General features: G+C 35.2%; 1 protein-coding gene across 5 annotated transcripts in view; it reads left to right on the top strand.

The window, feature by feature from the left end:
- Positions 1 to 20,236, top strand: part of PACRG (parkin coregulated) — a 235,543-nt gene that overhangs the window by 109,462 nt on the left and 105,845 nt on the right. For 4 of the 5 annotated variants that reach the window (XM_086743753.1, XM_086743755.1, XM_086743752.1 and 1 more), the window contains 2 exons: positions 6,850 to 7,021; positions 19,050 to 19,199. In XM_086743753.1, coding sequence (XP_086599879.1) covers positions 6,850 to 7,021; positions 19,050 to 19,199 — 322 coding nt within the window. The remainder of the gene's footprint in view (positions 1 to 6,849; positions 7,022 to 19,049; positions 19,200 to 20,236) is intronic. The other variant, XM_086743756.1, reaches the window with a different exon arrangement.

Below are 20,236 nucleotides of genomic sequence, written 5' to 3'. Positions count from 1 at the left end.
ACAATTCTTGAGTACGTTCCACATTTGTCAGAGTCATGTTTACAAAGCGCTTTTCTCAGGGTGCATTCGTCTCCTATTTATAATGCTTCCCATCAATTAAAAGAAAGTAACCCTTTAAGCATAGTCTACAGCTATTTGCTGTGTTAGAACAATAGTATATTTTACATACTTTCTTAGAAATTAGTTGACTCAGGTAATCTAATGTGATCAGAATCCAAATAAGTAAGAACAAGTTAAAAACCAGTTTATTTCCTTTTTTTCAGTTTGAGGTATGCCTATATATCAGTTTGTCCTTGTTATTTCCAAGGAAGAATTAATGGGAATAAAATCTGGATATTTTATATTAGGGCAAATAGTTAATAACAAGTGAGCTCTCATGACTGCCTTCTGTAGTAGCATTAATGCTTTCCTAAATATCTCATACATTTGAAACACTATTTGCCCTTTTCATATCTGCATCATAGTGGCAGCTCATAATGATTAATTAGTCTGCTCAACTCTTTTTCCTGTCTTACTATATCATATTAACGAACTTTTATACTGTAGCAGAAATCCTTGCACTTAGTCTGTCACTTGAACGTTATGTGTCATGCTATAAGGCCTATATCTTGTAATCCAGGTTTTCTGGTCATCCTGTTTTTTTTCCTGTATGGTAACCTGACCCTACTCCATATTGGCAAGACCTGCCTGATCTGTATTATCAGCAAAGTGTATATTTATAAAATCCAGGCAGTAAAATTTAAGATTTATGAAAATGCAAGGATAGAATCCCCTCCCCCTAGAAATGTCCTAGATTATCTTCTGGATGGCATAGCTCACAGACTGTTAGAGATTCACACATGTAGTTGAGAATCCATTTCCCAAATAAAAATTTATTCTTAGTAATTTGCATTTATAGAAAGAGATTTCAGGTTGGTATCTTACCCTCTCTCTAGCTAGAGAGGGGTTTACACAAATTTATGTCTTCCTCCTCCTTGCCCTCATTTCTCGCTCAGTCATTGATCCTCGAATTATTTGGAGAATAATATGACCTTCTTGATTGTTACTTTTTCTCACCTCAGTAACCCTAGTAAGATTACATTGTCACCTTCAGGTGTGGCAACTGAAAAGAAAATGTTTTGGTTATCATATGCAGGATCATCACTGTTGCGCGTAGCAATTGTTCTCCAAGTAATATCTGTGGAATATATCTATTGCAATAAATTTGAGTATTTGATTTTCAGTAATGTTACAGAGGTCTTGATCATATCCAGTTCTAGCCATCATTGCTAACAGTAGATTATGAATAGACTAGTTTTGCCATAGTGCCAAATAATTTTGATCAAACCATTTCTGTTTCCGTCATGCTTCTCATTAATATGTATCAAACATGAGCCAAAAGTAAGTGGATGCATTTTATTACGAGTGTTTCCCGATAATTTGAAAAGAATCCACATGGATTAGGCAGCAGTGTTAGCTGAGAGAAAGCAGGGGAAAAATGAGAGAGAGAAGCAAGCAAAGCAATTAGTCTGCAGGGTTAAAGAGTTGTATTGCTTCATTTTGGAGCTATATGTAGCAGGAACCTCATTGTGCAGACAGGAATGACAGCTAGAAAATAATTGTCCATTATACGCCCCTAAAATGAGAGAGATAAATGAGTTTAGAACTACATTTACTTTAAGGTGTGCACGATCGTTGGGAAACTTGTCATATTGTACTCCATTGTTTTTAGGCTTAAATGTTCTGTGTTCAAACTTCATTTAAAAGAGCAATAAGACATCAAGGTATACAGAATACTATGTAAAATTAAATTATATCTTCCTATATAAAGTATAATAGAACAATATCTCTCCCTAGCTTTTCTCAATTATTTTTATCAATGACAGAATTACTCTTGTAACTAACATAGAGGTAATGCAGCAAATTCAAAATTATTATCTATGTAACATTTCTGTATTTTGGTTTTTTTAATGAAGTAATATTTCAGAGCTGAATTGAGATAGTCAGTACAGTAACATTCCAAAAACATTTCTTATTATTACTTCTTTTAATTTATCCATATGAGGAAATATTTTTTGTTATTTAACTTCTTGAGTGAAGTTAAATATTTACAGAATGTGTTTAAAGGGTTTTAAATTCAGTTTGACTGAGTTAAAATATTTCTCTTGAGGTGTTTATCTAGTTTCTCTCTTGCTGTTGTCTGTTTCTCTTTTAGTTTGATAATCTTCTATTTGTTTTAAGGTAAATATCTTATGATTTCATTGCAGAATTCAAAATATATGTACAACTTCCCTAGGGTTGGTTTTTTTTTTTTTTAATATAACACAAGTAATAACTTGGACTAAAACTCTTTCAATAGAGAATCTTTGTAGTATGAGCCTATGCAGTATGCATCGAAAGGTGAAATATAGCAGACTAAAGAGAATAATTTCTTTCTGGAAATCTTGTAGCGACTAAATGCAACAGCAGAATTGAGCTTTGAACCATAAGTACCATAAGCAAAGTTACCATATTTAAAACTCTACCTAATCAAGTATAGAAAATGCTAGTGAGCATTACTTGCTCCCTGATGAAGATTAAAACTAACATCTTATTATGAATCAAGAGACAAACGTACTAAGAGCAAGAACCAAAAACTGTGAAATGCACAGGCTTCAACTTGACTATGAGTACAGGATATTGGAAGGAAAAAAAGAACCTTTAAAGAAGGTTGAAAGAAATCTTGAAAGAAAAAAATCAGAAAGGAAGTTCAAAACTGAGGCTATTCAAGAATGTTTCTGCTTTTCTTTTTCCATTTACCTAGAAAATAGAGAAGAAACAGCTGATATAGAATGGAAAAAAGTCTTTAAAGGCACTATTATTTTACCAAGGAATCCTTACAACGTCTTTACAATCCTTACAAATACGCCTATTTGTCCTTATCAAACCAACAATTCCAGAGATTCTATGCCTAGTTTTAATGGCTTAGATAGAGATGTTAAATGAGTACATAAACAGTTAGATATAATATTTCTAGGAGATCAAATACAATTTTTGGATAATCGTATCAAAGACATATAGTGCTATGTAATCAGTTGTGTGAAATGAGATGGAAAATTAAGTTGTTTATGTATCTTAAACACTACCTTCTAAAACTCAGGTTTGCCTTACAGATTACCAGATTACTTTAAATATGATTATTTAAGAAAGGCAAATAACATCTTTATTGTCAAATTTCTGTACTTTAAGTTCTCTCAAACAGCTTACTTTCCTCACCTAAGAGGCAGATTAGCCACAAAGCTCATTTTTACAGTTTACAACCCAGACTCTTTATCTGAATTTTCATTACCTCTGCAGACTTGCCTCTCGCTGTGAGCTGCTTCATAGGAACGGATTTTCTACTGGACAAAAGAACTCTGATTCTGCCATTAGTTTCTTTCCTTGTGCATTGGTTATGCATATTGATAAAACAACAATTATAAACTGTGTATTGTTTCTTTTTCACCTAGGGAGCTTTAGTATGCATAAGTAGTGAGGAAGTTTCATGAAACAGAAGATTTACTGACTAAAATACAGTTGTTTATGTTGTTTGATCATATTTTATAGTAATATATCAACTTTCATTAGTTGGCCTGTTTACAGAGGCTAGGTTCTCAGAACTGACAAACCACTAGTACAGAAGTTCATGATAATTATTGTGAGGTTTCTTCTTAAAATCCATAGTTGCAGCATTACTGTCAGATGTGCACAGGTTTTTCCAAGAATTTGAGCTTTAATCAGCATTTTTTGGTGGGTTTATTTTTTTTTGGTGAAAAACAAAAGAATTTTGTAGGCGTAAACAAAAAAAAACCCCAGATTTTTCTCTGAACAGCTGTATAATAGCCACTTTTAAAAGCAAAAGAGTAAACACAGAAGGAAAGGGTTTCACACATAGAATATAAGGCAAAATATTTCTAGCTTCCATGTTGTGGGAGTTATTATAAAGCACAAAATGCTAAGTAAAAATTGGCTGTATGCTTTTACAGCTGGCATTTCAAGGACGGAGTTAGAAATCTGAGTCCTTTTCAGAGCCGTGCCAGGTGCCAACCACTTATGAGTTTGCAACTAATTGAGAAGTGAGGAGTACACGCAAATGTTTTATGATCAATGGCTTGTCATACCTATATTTTGTAGAGATTCTTTTTTTCATAATAAAGCTTTTGTGTCACGTGTAAAAATCAGATTTGTTTTTCAACCCCAAAATCATATTCACCTTGAAATTAATATATCACTCCTATATATATGTAATGTATAACTGTAAGAAAGAGTTGGTAGATAAAGGTAATACCAGTATTGGTATTGACCAGTTATTATCACTGAAAAACATTGACAAGCTTTTAAATGCATAAGCTTTCTTTATATCTGAAACAGAAAAAGCATATTTCAAGGGCAAAGAACAGCCAAGAAAAAATGCTCAGAGTATCAGAAATATCACAGCTTTGAGAAGTTAACTGGTAGATACAGTTAGAGGAGATATTAGTGAAAAGTGGGAGAAAAGAAATGAGAGATTGTACCATATGTGTTTTGAGCAAAATAGTTACAAATCCTGATTCAGTAATCTAACGTGGATGTCTATCTATCAAGGATATTTTTCCATGGAAATAGCTTGTCATTTTGAAAGAGTTGTCAAAAACCCATGTAAGGAATGGATTTAAAAAAAAAAAAAAACAAACAAAAAAAACCCCCAAACGTATCTCTCTTTTTCACATCTAAAGCTTTCCCCAGACACAAGTAGCTGTTGTAGGTTTTGTTTTCCATTTTCTGAAAGTAGAACATTGCATAACAAAAAATCCAATCTAATAATCTTATAAACTACAAATTAAAAGTTAAAAAAAACAATATTGAAGGACATCAAATTGCCCTATTGACAGAGAACAGGAAAATATTACTTCTTTCTGGTCCTGCTTTTTTGTCAATGATTTTTTGACCACCTGGCCATTTCTTACCTGATACAGGTTTCTTGCTGTAATGAACAATTTAGCCTCTGACTTAGGCTCGTCACCAGAAATTTGTAGTTGCCATATTGCTCTCTTTTGTTCTCAGTGACTTTGGGGGCATGCTTCTTTTCCCATCTCGCAGGTATTATCTGTAGCATGCTGAATGTCCTCAAGAAATACAAACTCCATCAATTTATGAATTTAAATGACTTTTTTTCTTTCTTTTTTTAAAGATCTTCACGCGTGGCTGCTTGGTATAGTTTTGGGTTTTTTTCAACTTTCTTATGAGTTGGCCCTGGTATATTGACCTTATTGGCATCTGATAAAGATTTTTTTTTCCTTGTGAAACAAAAAGCCAATGAGCAAAAATTACAGAGAAGCCATCATATATAGTGTTGTGAAGATAGAAAATATGGGTTTCATTTGTTCCTTCTTTTGTATGGTTCATTACAGGGACTTTATTTCATTCACATAGATGAATAGGTATTACACAATTGTTCTTTTTAGTCTCCTACAAGAGATTAACAATCAGTACATAGGAGACTATGCAAGTATGTCTGTCATTAGTGAGATCCTCACAGCAAATGTAAAGGACTTCAAGTATGTGTTACAATTAATTTTCATTTATCATGGATGGATTAATTTCAACATGAAAGACTGAAGCAGTCAAATTAGCAGCTAAGATGCACAAGACCAGCATTCAGGTTTGCTCAGAGTCAAGCATGAGAGTTGAAACAGAGATTGTATGTCTACTACTTGCTGACTATGGGATTTACCTAAGTGTAAAACCTAAATTCTATTATTGTCTGCTTTATTTCAGACTTTTCTTCCACAATTCAAGTGAGAATGTGATTACTGGCGCCAAATCAAGGACTAGATATTTGTTTGCTTAACCTGACAATTTTTTTTTTTAGGATATTTGGAGCTTGAGCTTGGTCTACGTGACAAAGCTTGTTAGGTGTAAAGGAGGAACCATCTACCCAATTGCAAAATATAATCTCACTGGAAAAATAGGGTAGCAGCTAAGGAGTGTTTTAAAGATGGAAGCGGATGTCTAAAGAGATGGATTAGTCTCCAGGTGATTTTGAAAATCATGTTCTTTTCAGAGAAAGTGCTTTGTTATTGAGGCACTTCATAGCTGTATTTGGAGCTTGATAGGCTTAAAGCAAACAACTTCTGGTTCTCTCTCACTGTCCTAAGTGTATATAACATCAGAGTGCTGCTGGGCAGAAGAAGGAAACGGGAAGAAAACTAGGATAGAGTGCAAAGTCCCTCACAAAGTCTATAACTTGGGAAGATAAACACACTTTTTATTTTAGGATTGGAGGGAGATTCCTGTTAGAAATAGGTACCTAATCTCTACCTTTTTCACAGTAGGGACCCATGGAATTTCTTTTGAATTCTGCTCCAGGAAATAATATTAGGAAATAAAATTAGGTCAATATTCTAGAAAGTTGGGAATTCTGTACAAATATTGATATTTGTCCTGTGCTGGATATTTGTTGGTTTCAGGATTCTTTCTCTTATTTGTTCTTTTGTGTGTCCAAGTGAACATGTAAATATCAGATTTTTTCTGAAATAAACAGGATGTTATTCTTAAATTGGCTAATTTGGTTCCTATGGGTAACTTACAAAGTCAGGTGTATAAACAAGAATATCAGAATCTGGTACTGACTTATCAAAAAGTGAAAATATATGGCAGCATATTCATTTTCATTCTTAGGTCTAAAATTTCTGATTTCAATATCTGGCTATAAACCATATTTGAGACTTAATGATATTCTGCAGTGTTACAAAATCAATTATTATTTGCTAAACATATCTGTGTAGATGGCATGAATTATCTGTCACTGTGATCACATTACATTAGTATTGAAAATTTCTATTTATTTCTTTGTTTATTTTATGTTTTCAGGTAGAGATTGAAAAGCTGGACTATCATTACTATCTGCCTTTGTTTTTTGACGGGCTTTGTGAAATGACATTTCCATATGAGTTTTTTGCTCGGCAAGGAATCCATGACATGCTGGAACATGGTGGAAACAAGATTCTTCCTGTCATTCCTCAGCTCATTATCCCAATAAAAAGTAGGTGAATATGTCGCAGAAGAAAAAAAAAATTCCTAAAATTGCATGTATGTAGCATAGATTTTTGACAAGTTGCTAATTAAGCAGTACAATATGACAGGCTGTACATTTCATAGAGGTTATTGCGTACGTGAGTGAATTGTAATGTATAAAGTCAACTGCCTTCTATCACCTGGTACGTGCAGTAATTCAGAAGAATAGACTGTCTGGTTAGTGTTTTTCTTATGGTTTTTCTTATATGGCTTTTGGTCTTTGGAAATGTGAAGTGATGTTTTCTTACCTGGTTTTGTATATTTATTGTGTAAATCCATTATTGTATAAACCAGTTCATCTGGAGTGACAGGAGAAATCACCAGATGAAACTTACGGAATTATGTTTCTTTTTGCACTTTTGTTTATTCTACGGTTGTCTTATATTTATTCACTGGATATTTTTTCTGGCATTATTCTTATTACTTTACATATACATATATCTATCTAAATTGGGAGTGCTGCCTGACTCATTAATGTTGTATGTAAAATTTTGGCATTTTAAAAATATTGGTCTTGAAGTTTTTGTATATTCAAACACAGTTGTTTGGGTTTTTTTTTTTTTGTAGAAAAAAACTATGTGAAAAGCAAGAAATGGTTTTAATACAAGTTTAATACCACTAAAACTTATTTTATTGAAACACCTACTCTTTCAGATATATTGTTTTTTTTTTCCTTTCTTGTTCCATTACATCAGTACCTGAACCATCATCCTTCTTTAGTCAGGTATTATGATTCTTAAGTTTGCATGCTATGCCTATACTAACAGATGCTCATATTCATTAAACCTGACTTCTGTTTTATTGTTGATCGGTAATGGTATCATTGCTGTCCTTTGTCCTGTTTTCCTGAGGTGATTCAGCACCTGTGCTAATACAGAACAAAACGGAGTCGTCGTATTTGTGATACAGAATGAGTAGAGTCAAACATAGTTTTGGAAAAGGGGAAAGGGAATGCAGTATGGAGCCTGATAATACTGAAATAGTAGTTCTGGAAGAGTTGTTTTTTTTTTCATTCCATTTATTCTCCATTTAAGAACATTAATTGCAGATGTCATTATCTCTATGTTACTGTATATTTTGAAAATTTCAAAAGGAATATATAGTATTCAGAATGGTTACTCTGTAAGTGACACTTGTGAAATGTTATGAAAATAATGTTACTGTTTTTTCTCTCTAAAAGGGAAATACATAAAGAGAGGAATCACATCATTTCTTTAAATGTGTATTTCTAGCTCCATTCAAATATATTTATAGTAGTATCATTTTTTTTAAAGCTGAAATTATTTCTTTAGAAAAGACTGCAAGTTTATGACAGCAGCTACTCAGGATTTGCAAGTCTTGCTGAGACTAGAATCTAGCTTAGAAATAATTATCTGGAAGCTTTAGCTGTTACGTGGCTTTTAGCATTAGAAAGATACTGCTAGGTAAGGATATTTTTATGGGTTTGATATATAGTCTCTTAAATGAAGTCATAATTTATCACACTGAAATGCATTCAAGAATCTGCTAGCTAAATTAAGTTGTTGGGTCTGCTTTCTTTTATAGTACAGTGCTTATTTTTTATTTTTTAAAAAAAGCTTCTGTATCAGCTTTAATATGTGAAGAGTCTAACTATTATTAATGATAAAATCTTCTTCCTAATTGAAGCTATATCAATATTAAAAAAAGACACTGCTATCTCAAGGAATCTGAAAGTGTGTGCTTCTAAAAGTTTTGAAATTTGCGGTGATTATGTAATACAGCAGTGTAGTCAGAGCTATACATTTCTGTGACTCAGCTGCATCTGCGATAAGCTCAGCTATGTTTTACACGTATTACTGTCTCTGAAGTATCCCGCTAGGTGAGTTATATCTGATAAACCAGTCTTCTTCTGGATTGCTACCATATTTCTACTGTGAAAGAGTGAATCACTTGATTGTTAGGCAAGATAATATATATGATGGAGGGGAAAAGAAAGACAGAAAAATAATCATAGAATCATAGAATGGTTAGGGTTGGAAGGGACCTTCAAAGGTCATCTAGTCCAACCCCCCTGCAAGGAGCAGGGACATCCCTGACTAGATCAGGTTGCTCAGAGCCTCATCCAGCCTGGTCTTGAACGTTTCCAGGGATGGGGCTTCCACCACCTCCCTGGGCAACCTCTTCCAGTGTCCTACAACCCTCAGTGTAAAAAATTTTTTCCTAATATCCAATCTAAATCTACCTCCCTCTATTTTGAAACCATTACCCCTAGTCCTGTTGCAACAGGCCCTACTGAACAGTGTCTCCCCATCTTTCTTGTAGGCCCCCTTGAGGTAGTGGAAGACTGCTATCAGGTCTCCCCGGAGCCTCCTCTTCTGCAGGCTGAACAGCCCCAACTCTCTCAGCCTGTCCTCATAGGAAAGGTGCTCTAGCCCTCTGATCATCTTCGTGGCCCTCCTCTGGACCTTCTCCAACTGGTCCATGTCCTTCTTATGTTGGGGACTCCAGAACTGGACACAGTACTCCAGGTGGGGTCTCACCAGGGCAGAGTAGAGGGGGAGAATCACCTCCCTCGACCTGCTGGCCACGCTCCTCTTGATGCAGCCCAGGATGCGGTTGGCCTTCTGGGCTGCAAGGGTGCATTGCCAGCTCATGTTGAGCTTCTCGTCCACCATCATTCGCAAGTCCTTCTCCTCAGGGCTGCTCTTGATCCATTCTCCGTCCAGCCTGTATTTGTGCCTGGGATTGCCATGACCCAGGTGCAGGACCTTGCACTTGGCCTGGTTGAACTTCATGAGGTTGGCACGGGCCCACCTCTCCAGACTGTCCAGGTCCCTCTGGATGGCGTCCCTCCCTTCCAGCGTGTCGACGGCACCACACAACTTGGTGTCGTCGGTGAACTTGCTGAGGGTGCACTCTATAACTGCATATATAGAATGTTTTTAAAAGCAGTTTTCTGTCCTGCATGTGCATCGAAGGGAAGTATTAGTAAACAGCTGCTTTCTGAAAATTTTTAAAATCAAATAGTATAATTCTCTGTTATATTTTAATCATTGAAGGAGAAATCTGTCCCTCACCTATCCTTGCTTAAAGTTCATGCTTTTTGAACGTTATATCATTAAAGATGAAAATTGTATTATTTAATAAATCTGTGGGTTACTTTTAACCCAAATCCTTTCAACAAATTTTCTTCTGGTTATGCATCCAGGCAATGATTAACAAAAGGCAGATAATTGAAATTAACAGGTTCAGTTTCTTAATACTTAAAATATTATTAAAATAACATGGAAGAATTCTATTTAGTTGAAAAAGACTTGCTTCTTTTTGTTTGTCACATGGAAAGGCACTCTTTTTCAGAAATTCAAAGGAAGAAAAAAAGTCAAGTTGGAGACATTGATTTATCAAAGAGAAAAACATTAAAAATATGTTCTGATTTCTCAAAAATTCAAAATATATTGTACCGTACAGTGGCAAAACATGACAGAATAGTTTATAAATGCAGTTGTTGCATGGCATAAAAACCAGAAAAAACAAATTACCTGTATATATCAACCTTATGAGGAATCCAACTAAAAATTTAAAAATGCAAAATCAGAAAATGTGAATAGTTTAAGGTGTTAAGACTTTTTACTCCATTTCATAGAAGGTGGAGGCAAACCTGCAGTTTGCATGTTTTTAAGTAGAGCAAAGATTCATCAATTGAGATATGTAGCCAATGTGCTATGGTATTATGGAAGTTCTGATGCACAGCACACAGCACAATATCATCTCCTTTGCCAGAAAGGTCCATATTGTTATTTCATATTGCGGACAGGTAGAGGTAGAAGCAGGCAAATTTTGCCCCACATCATGAACTGCATTGGTGGCAGAGAGCAGAACAGAACCCCTGTGGTGGCAAGCAAAGCTGCCTGCAGGTCATGTGAAAGTTTCCTTTATTTTTAGGGAACAGGGGGATCTGTTTGGCCCCATGTCTTTCAGTAATGCACTGATGTATGTGAAACCTCACTTGTGGCCTGTCATTACCTACAGCTAGGAAAAGGGGTGTGAGGGTGAGAGATGCCTATTGTACCGTATGCTTGTCAATGGAAAATTTCTGTTCTGAATTCTGTACAGTCATTATGAGAATGTAAAATTCTTTTTTATATTCATTTGTGTAGCAAGTTATTGCCCTTAATATTATATTTGCCATAACAAATGCCAGATCAGAAAAGCTGTAACTCCTTTTGCTTGCTTTCATTAGGCTTCTGCAGCTCTGAGATTCCTGGCCGCAGAGAGGGGCAGGAAGTTTCCACCTCTTTGCCTGATATTTCTATGAGCCACATCAGGGACATCCTACACAATGTGTGGAAGCACCTCATCTCCTTTCAAAGGCAGTGAGCATGCACCACTTACATTTTCTTTGCTGGCAACCTAGCTGTAGAAGTTTCCAGCCCCTTCACACATGAAGTGAAGAATGATTCTAGCTCCTACACTCCAGTTCATTGCAACTGATTTTTGCTAATGCAGTCATTTGTGGAGCAACTCAGTGAATCTCACATCTAGATATATTAAAAAAAAACCCACAACAAACCTAAAATAAAACAAAAATATTTCCAGAGTGGCATTACTTTTAAACTCTGATAATTTCAGTGGTGTATGTTATAGCTGCACTGTTGCAAGTGAAGGAATAGTACACGATAGCACAGAAGTTGGAGCAAGTGAGTGGAGATGATCAGTAGGAAAATCTTGATACAGCGTCGCTAATGAAGGAAACAACGTGAAATTAAACACTTAAACATCTTGGATCACCACTTGCCAGAATTTTTTTCTGTTCTGTGCTGAGAATCCTAAAATTGGACACGTAGGCAATCTGAACTTAGGCCTAGAAGCCAATAAAGCTCATGTCTTTGCACTTAAATTGTAACTTAGGTGGAAGTGCTGTTTCTACACAGTTGCAGTTAGCAGACCAGCACTTCTGATTGAGTCCCGAAAGAATAATCTCTGTCCTAAAGAACGCTGAAGTTTTCCTTTTTGAGGCTTTTTACATGCTGTTAAAAATCCCTTCTGTGACACAGTAGATCAAGGATACCTTGAACTTTGTTGAACATGTTTCATTAAGGGAAACAGATTTTTTTTTTTTTTTTTTTTTTTTGGTGAGTCAGAGAAATGCACAGAGCAGTCCTCCCTCTGTGTCACCTACAGAGCCCTTTTTAATGTTTAATAAATTGCTAAATTAAACTGATTTCTGTTTTCTTATTCTCCATATCCTATTCACATGTAAGATGTGGATTGTTGTCTTGAACAACAATGCAGTTAATTCACATTTAATGTCAAATCAGTGTCACCATTGTATATAGATAAGTAAAGTTGAACCTGTTGCTAGCAATTATTCTAAGCACATTTATATTTCTCATATGTCTTCACTGTATTTAGGAGTATTTAATAGTCATTAAATATTTCCTCATTTCACAGAATGTTGAAATATTTTTATGGAATAAATACAGTTTTCTAGTCTTTTTCTTTCTGTAAATCATGCGAGTTGATTTCTATCGTATACAGAAAGCAACTTAAACTTTTAATGGAATTACTGTCTTCTTCCTGGCTGACTGTTGCTCTTCAGAACCAGTTCTGGTTGTTAAGATTACAGACTGAAAATTAACTCCAAGCAAACTTTTTAAATAGACTTTAAATGCTTTTAAAGAAAGCAAAGGTCTTTGATTTTTTTTTTTTTAATTGTCTTGATTCTTAAATACCAAAGCATTTCTGCCCTGCAGGCTCCATCAACCAATACAAATGATTGCAATTAGAAGGTTTGTGTTAGATTCTGCCACTCAAAACTGGTCATTTCAGGTAGTTTCAAATGGTATAGAAATTAGATTCTGTATAACTCTTCTTTAGTCCTGTCTGAGGGGAAACTGTCTAATTCAATAAAGATAAATCTTATCCGTATTTGGAAAGTGAAATCTGTGATGAACATCAATCAATTTTGAAGTTGAAGTTAGAGCTATTATTTCCTGAATTTATTAATTTATTAATGTTTAACATTTATTAGTACTGATTTTCATCTGCCATTTTATCACTCAGTCATTCTGTACTTTAGAGTCCTGCTGTTCTTCAGAGTCAACCATTATCTTTGGCATCTGGAATAATTTGGAATCATCAGAAAACTTTGTCAGTCATTAGTAAACGTCTCTTCCAAATCACCTATGAATCTACTGAAAAACATGAGCCTCAGCACAGATTCCTGCAAGACTCTACTAGTGATACTCCTCCTCTGTGGTCATTTGTTGTTGCCCTCATTTCCTATCTCTAAACACTTACTAACTTATACAGAAACCGTGGCAGTCAAGTGTTTCAAGAGCCTTCAGTGGGGGACCTTACGAAATACTTTTAAGAAGTCTAAGAAAACTGTATTATCAGGCTTTTCTTGTCCACATTCTTCTTCTTCAAGGACCTACAACACATTTAGAACACTAGATTACTTTATTCACTACAGATGCCAGTGTTACCAGTCTTTGGTTCATCAGATCTTTCCTGAAATCTTTTTTAAAAATAGTATCACATTTCATTGATAATAAAGCTGTTTTCATTGAGGCAGTGGGTACTCAGTGCAGCTGAGTAGCTTGAGGCAGCACAGGAGAAGGAGTATACATCTAGGAGTGGATGGAAACTCAGTAAACTGGCGTTGCCAGTAAGAAGGTTTTTGGAACTCTATTCTCAGTGTATTCTTTATACCAGTTAATTAAACAGGGCCTGAAAATGTTATTAAAATTCAAGTTTTATAGCTGCTGATTTGGTAAAACTACAATTACAAGCAAAACCAAAGCTGAAAATAAAAAAGCCACTGACTTCAATATTCCGCCAGATCGTGTTTCTTGCAAACATCAGTGATTCAGTTATGGATCTTAGCCTTTTCTGTTCCTTAGGCTTTGGCTTTACAGGAGAAAGTCTTTGATGACAAAATTGGCCTAAGGTTTTCATGCCTTGCCCCTTATTCCTCTTTGCCGTCACCTCACTGCAACACATCACTCTTTCAGTTATACTGTACATCTATATTGTAAATTGGATCAGGATCTTACCTGACTTTAAAAAAGTACAGAACACAAGGTTGTTATTCTGATTTTTATTCACTTTTGATTGAAACACTGTGTTTTGTGACAGCCTTCATTAGCATAATACTTCTATTATATCAGTTCAGGTAGTTAAGTATAATGCATTTTGAAAGTATTGGACAAAATTATCTGTAAGAGAAGTATGTATCACTTTAATCAATTGCATTTTGAGAACTCTTCATGTTAGCAGTTCTTTAAACCTGACTCTGTGAATTTAAGAAAAGAAGCTTTTGATCGACAAGATTAAGTAGATCACAATAATCAAAGCATCTTTATCCTGAGTGCTTGTTGCCCTGCAGGAGACCTGCTCTATGTATGTTGTTCTACTTCAGGCAAAGAATTTTCTGAAACAGCTGCCTCATTTGTCACTTGAGGGGGAGAAATGAATGGAAACTAAATTGGTTTTAATCTTTGATTTTGAGACCTAAATAGAAAATATCAGTGCATTTCTAAACATAGATTCACAGGTGTATTTGGAAAAGGGGTTTAATATGATTAAAGGCCAGTGTAAATTAAAGAGATTTAAATTATCAACATAACTTTAAAAGTAACTACAAAATCTAAACTTTAGTATTTAGAGAAGACATGGAAGTTTGGGGAATCTGATTTGATTCTGTGATTCTGTAAAGTTTAGGCTATGAATGTACTATCTGGGGAAGAACATTCTGATTCAATCTCTTCTGTGAAAGAACATTGTGTCATGGAAAAGATCCACTGTATACTGAGAGAAATACTGTCATGTTTCCTGTTTTATAAAATCTATCAATCCCAAAGATGGGAACTGTGGCTTCTATTATAGGCAACATCTCAGACTAAGATCAGATTTTCAAACTAACACATAAAAATAAAATACAAAAATGAAAAATATCAACTTACATAACTTCTAGATCTTTTTCTTTGAAATGTTAGAAGTGTTACACAGGAAAAGACTTGAATGTTTTAAAATAATAATTTCTACTGCTTCATATGTCAGCTGCTTCTGTCTAAACGGATAAGCAAACAAATGGCACATATCTTAAGAAAAGTCTCTGCTCTTATGTGAAATTAACAAAAGAAAATTCTAAATTTATATCAATTGCCAATAAAATGTAATGAAAAAAAAAGTTCCCTGAAACTGTCAATGAGTTGGTATTCTATATCAGCTCATTAGTAACAAACTGTAGTAAAAATGTTCAGTGTTTCAAATATGCTTTCAAATTTCATAATTATCTATTACTGTGGCTTTGACTCATAGAAACACAGAGCTGACTCAGATACTGAGCTTTTACACCATATGTTTAACCTACTAACGTTTTAAAAGTTTCTTTTATTTAAGAAAGTTATGATGAACTTCAGAAAATACTTGTTTGGGAAAACTGTAGCAGTACAAAATTAAGTATGTTTGAAGTAAATACTTCATTATATTCTTGCATTGAGCAATTATTCAAGCTGGAATGTCTCCTGGAAACGTGTGTATCCTCATCATATGCAAAATTGTCCAGCTTATATACCATTAAAGGAGAAAACATGGGAACTACCAAGCAACAGAGTCAATTTATTGGGTTGAGGTTTTTTCCAAAGTTAATGCTTAAGAGAGTTTTATAATGCATAGCATGTAAACTAGATGACCAAAAGGGATTTGGGAGGGAGGGAAGTCCTCTAAAAAGCCTTTAGGGAGTGGAAAAGTATCTCTAACTGAGAAGCGAACCAGTCATTCACTTTGCTGTTTTTGCGAAGATCCACATCTTACAGCAAACTTCTAGGTCAAGAGGCAACAGCCTAGCATGCTTTCAAATTGGAATATTTCAGATATTGTGCATGTTTCTTTCTTTAGGGATATGTAACCGTACTGTACCAAGCATTTTAAATGGTCTGCTTCTTTTCTATGTAAGGATACTAGTACTTTCTTTCTGTTAAGTCCAGATATTACTTACATTTTTTCAAAATGTTGAGATGTACTTATTTAATATACTGCATTAAAATTTTCTTCCTTTAATTCACGTGGGAGAATGGTCTGCAGTGATGGTAGTACACAGAAAATAATTACCAGATTTTTAAAAGATAAACATATGTTTGAAATTGATGTATCCTTGGGGCAGGAACTGTCTCTAATTAAATGTTTATACAGTGCCTAATATAATCAAGCCAGAAGCTGGTTGACTGCTTATGCATGCCACAGTCCAAATATTTAATAATAATAACTACAGTTCTGCAGTCAATTTGATCTTACTTTTGATATTTACAAGTGTTTTCCTAATACACACTGCAGATTTCTGCAATTTGAAGGGCTTCAGGCTCAAATTCTGCAGTCTGTTTAATTCTACCATATCCAACACTTCAGCACTCAAGATCTTGATCCAAATTCTGTCTTTTGTTTTGTCTGTCAAATGGAGAATGGGATGCCCCTGGTTTGAGGGAGGTGGGACAAGTATCCAACTGATTTTCTAGCATGCAGATGAAACAAGTGCCAGTATTACTGTTTAAAGTTCTAGCAAACACCCCTACAGCAAAGTTCAGATGTAAGGAAACCTTCATGACCGGTTCTGTGATGAGTTCTTCTTTGAAAATATTCTTCTGGATTCAGTGTGTGTTCAGTTTGCTGCACTGATTGGGATGCCTTCTCAGTCATGAGGCATAATTCACACTATTGACTTTATTAGGGAATTTCTCTTTACCAGGGCAGTCTTGGCTTTCACTCAAATGATAATTGTCTTTGCAGAAGGCAGAACTCTGAGAACAAGAAACTATGAAAGCCTTTGGGAGCCACTGTCTGCAGAAAAGAATTCTTCCTAGGGGTGGTTGGACAGCCATTTCCACCTACATGACACCCTCTGCATGCCTAGAAATAAGATGTCTCATCCTCTAGGCCAGCTCCTATAGTCAGGAAGAACTATTCCTGGAAGTGGGTACAATTTGTTAGTTAAGAATTAAGAAGTCACAATTTCTGTCATTGATTACTTTTTATGTCACTTCTGTTAATTATTACTGTTTGTATGAATTCATTCATACAAATGAATACAAATATTCATTCATGTTTGTATGAATAACTAATAATTATTGTACTGAAAAATTACAAAATTTCCCTATTAGTTTTATTAGCTATTATTTCTGTGTACGACAATTTACAGTTGAGTCATGAATACACCTATATGTTGGAATCCCAGAGCTTCCTCTTCGAGTCACTCTTTTAACAAAATTAATAATGCCTATTATTCTGTAAGAGAATATATTCCTGCCTGGGATTTGGACCTAGTCTTTAAAGGTGGGTCTGGAGATCTCTCTTACCTAAAGCAGCCTTAGAACATCTACACATGAATGCATAATTTGGAATAGGCAACCTCTTTGCTGGAACTTAGTGTGAGCATGCTGCATTGACGGACTTCCTGTCCACACATTAATATGCTCAGAAATAATATGAAATTAGGTGTAGCCTGATGACTACAGTAGGGACTGTAATAATAAGAAGTATGGAATTCAGTCTGTATTTTCATTTAACAGCACTTCTTTAACTGGGAATCAGCCTATGATGCACTACAGTACCTTTATACCTTGAACTCTCTAACTCTCTTGTTTAGCAGCAGTATGCTGTTCATAAGCGTGCAAAGAGGCATGAAGGGAGGTTACTTACCAGTTGATTTTCAAGAGTTGTCCCTACAGGTTGACACAATCAATCTGCCTTGCCCTTGCTTTGGAGCTCTGGCTCTGATTTTTAACACTCACCAGGCGTGTGATAAACAGAAGCGGGTGGGGCACAGCGCCTTTGCTTAAAGAGGTGGAAAAACTGACATGGCTATGGGGTGAGAATATGACTTCATTCCATATGAAATGGCGTTCCTGTGCACTGACGAAACTTAATGCCAGAAATACTGAATCCTATTGCTTCAGTGTGAAGAGGCAGTCATTGAAGAAGTTGTTAGTAACTCCTCTTCAAATTTAGGTGTGTTTTTTCCTATAATTTTTTTCAAGTGCTTATGCTTGAAAAATCACACATTTATATACTTCTCTGGTTATAAAACATATAGAATTGAACATAACCTTGTCTTTTACAGTGTTTGTTTTCCCAGTGCAATGATGTAAATGTCTATGTAAGTGGGCAGAGCACTGGAGAATAAGAGCAATATATAATGGTGTACACATTTGACAACTGCTTCCCGCTGCATGTAATTTCAGAGGAGATTTTATAACTAAAGGGATTTTGCATGAAAAAAAAATATATATTTCAAGCATGACTCATTTTTAATTACAAAAGAAAATGCAAAATACTTGCTTTTAGTAAAATCAAAAGAGAAGATAAACAAAAGGTATTTACGAAATGTCTTAGTGTCATAAGATTAGAAGCATGACACTGAAAGCTAAGAAAAAAATCTGAGTAGGCAAGACAAAATCTTTTTTTTTTCTAGAATGTTTGTCATTTTAAAAAAAGCCTACAAGGTTTTTTTTGTGGGGGTTTTTTTTTCCTATAAACATTTGCTTCATTGTACTGATTCTCAGAATAGTAGGAATTGTTAGTTGAATGAATAAAATGATCATGAAATGAATAAGTACAAACATACAAACAGTAATTGTTGTACTAGAATGTATCTGTTGTCAACCTTTGCAGGTTGTCTTGCAGTTGTACAGTTCCGTTGGCCCCACATGGTACTTACTGAACATTTATTTTTCGTTTGTTTGGACCACGCCAGTGTTACACAGGCAGCATGAGGGAATAATGAGCTGCATTCTTTGGGTTACTGAAGAGTCAGCACAAATTGTGGGAACAAATAACAATCAGACAAGGCAGTGTTTTATAACATCAGGACTGCAATCCATCTTTGGGATCTTTCAAAGCTGGGCTAATAAAGGCCCACTTACAATCCCCAGCAGAGTACAGTTTAATTAAATTTGTCCATTAGAGGACTTCTCCCCCTCCCTCCACATTTTAGAAATTAATGCTGCTTTCTGCCTGTCGTTCTTTCTACATCACAGATGCACTGAGCCTTCGTAACCGACAGGTCATCTGCATCACGCTGAAAGTCCTCCAGCACCTGGTGGTATCAGCTGACTTGGTGGGGGAGGCCTTGGTGCCCTATTATCGGCAAATCCTCCCAGTCCTAAACATCTTTAAGAATATGAATGGTGAGTTATCCTAACAGACACTGTGTCTTTCAACCCCTAAGGTAAAACGGGGCTTGAGGCAGGGTTAATTAACAATGTAGTTAAGATTTATTGCTGTATATAAACTCAAATCCATTTGGAGCTCTAAATAATGTAAACCTCCCCCCTTACTATTCCCTAAGGATGCACTGAAATTAACAATTTCATTCATTACTCCTTGCACGTACAGTTTATTTAACGCACTACAGAAGCACTGAAGCAGTTCTATAATCTTGCAATAATTAAATTGTAAAGTTTTGTAACAGTCTTTTGAATACATTAATAAATTGCAAGATTTTTTTCCTCCCTACAACACATTAGTTCAGTCCAACCTTTTTGTTCCATTCTGTGCTCTTCACAAGCAATTCACTGCTACCAGCAGGCTTAGGAGAGAATAAGAATGAAATTAGCAATCAAACTAATTAATTTGAGGGTCAAGAGAACTCCTTGTAGAAAAATTTCAAGTTACATAATGTCTAGCAAAACAGTGAAGTTTGAAGTTATTACTTTTCACTTAGCAGGTTTTATTATAGAGAAATTTAGAGTAAATCTGCATCTACAGTTGAGTATGTTGTTTTCTTTGTATTGCTAAGCTCTATTGCCAGCTTCAGTCTTTAATAACTACGGCACTGTGAGTACCATATACTGTGAATGCATTTACACCACAGTCACCAGCTGAAATCAGCATGATGTATCTCACTTTTGCCAAACGAATCTTTTCTGTAGTAAATCTATCTGTACTTATCTGTTCAATTATCTACCAAGTTACTGACTTTAAAGTTTCTGTTATTGACATGCAGCCATATAGATCAGAAGAAGTTAATTCCTCACAGTCTTGCAAAAGAAGTACTGACAGGTTTTTAATGAAATTCATGGCATTTTAACAGTTATCTGCAGGACTGCTCCCTATTATACTTTCTGTTTGCATTACTACAGAATGTATTATCTTATACTCACTCTTTAAGACCTAAGATTGAAAAATGCCTGTTCAAAGGCTGGTTTAGAGACTCAGATTTAGA

The sequence above is a fragment of the Chlamydotis macqueenii genome, chromosome 3 (assembly GCF_036417535.1).
Source record: "Chlamydotis macqueenii isolate bChlMac1 chromosome 3, bChlMac1.mat, whole genome shotgun sequence".
Taxonomy (NCBI): domain Eukaryota; kingdom Metazoa; phylum Chordata; class Aves; order Otidiformes; family Otididae; genus Chlamydotis; species Chlamydotis macqueenii.
Note: the sequence above shows the minus strand (reverse complement) of the source record. Positions and strands in the feature narration are given on the sequence as shown.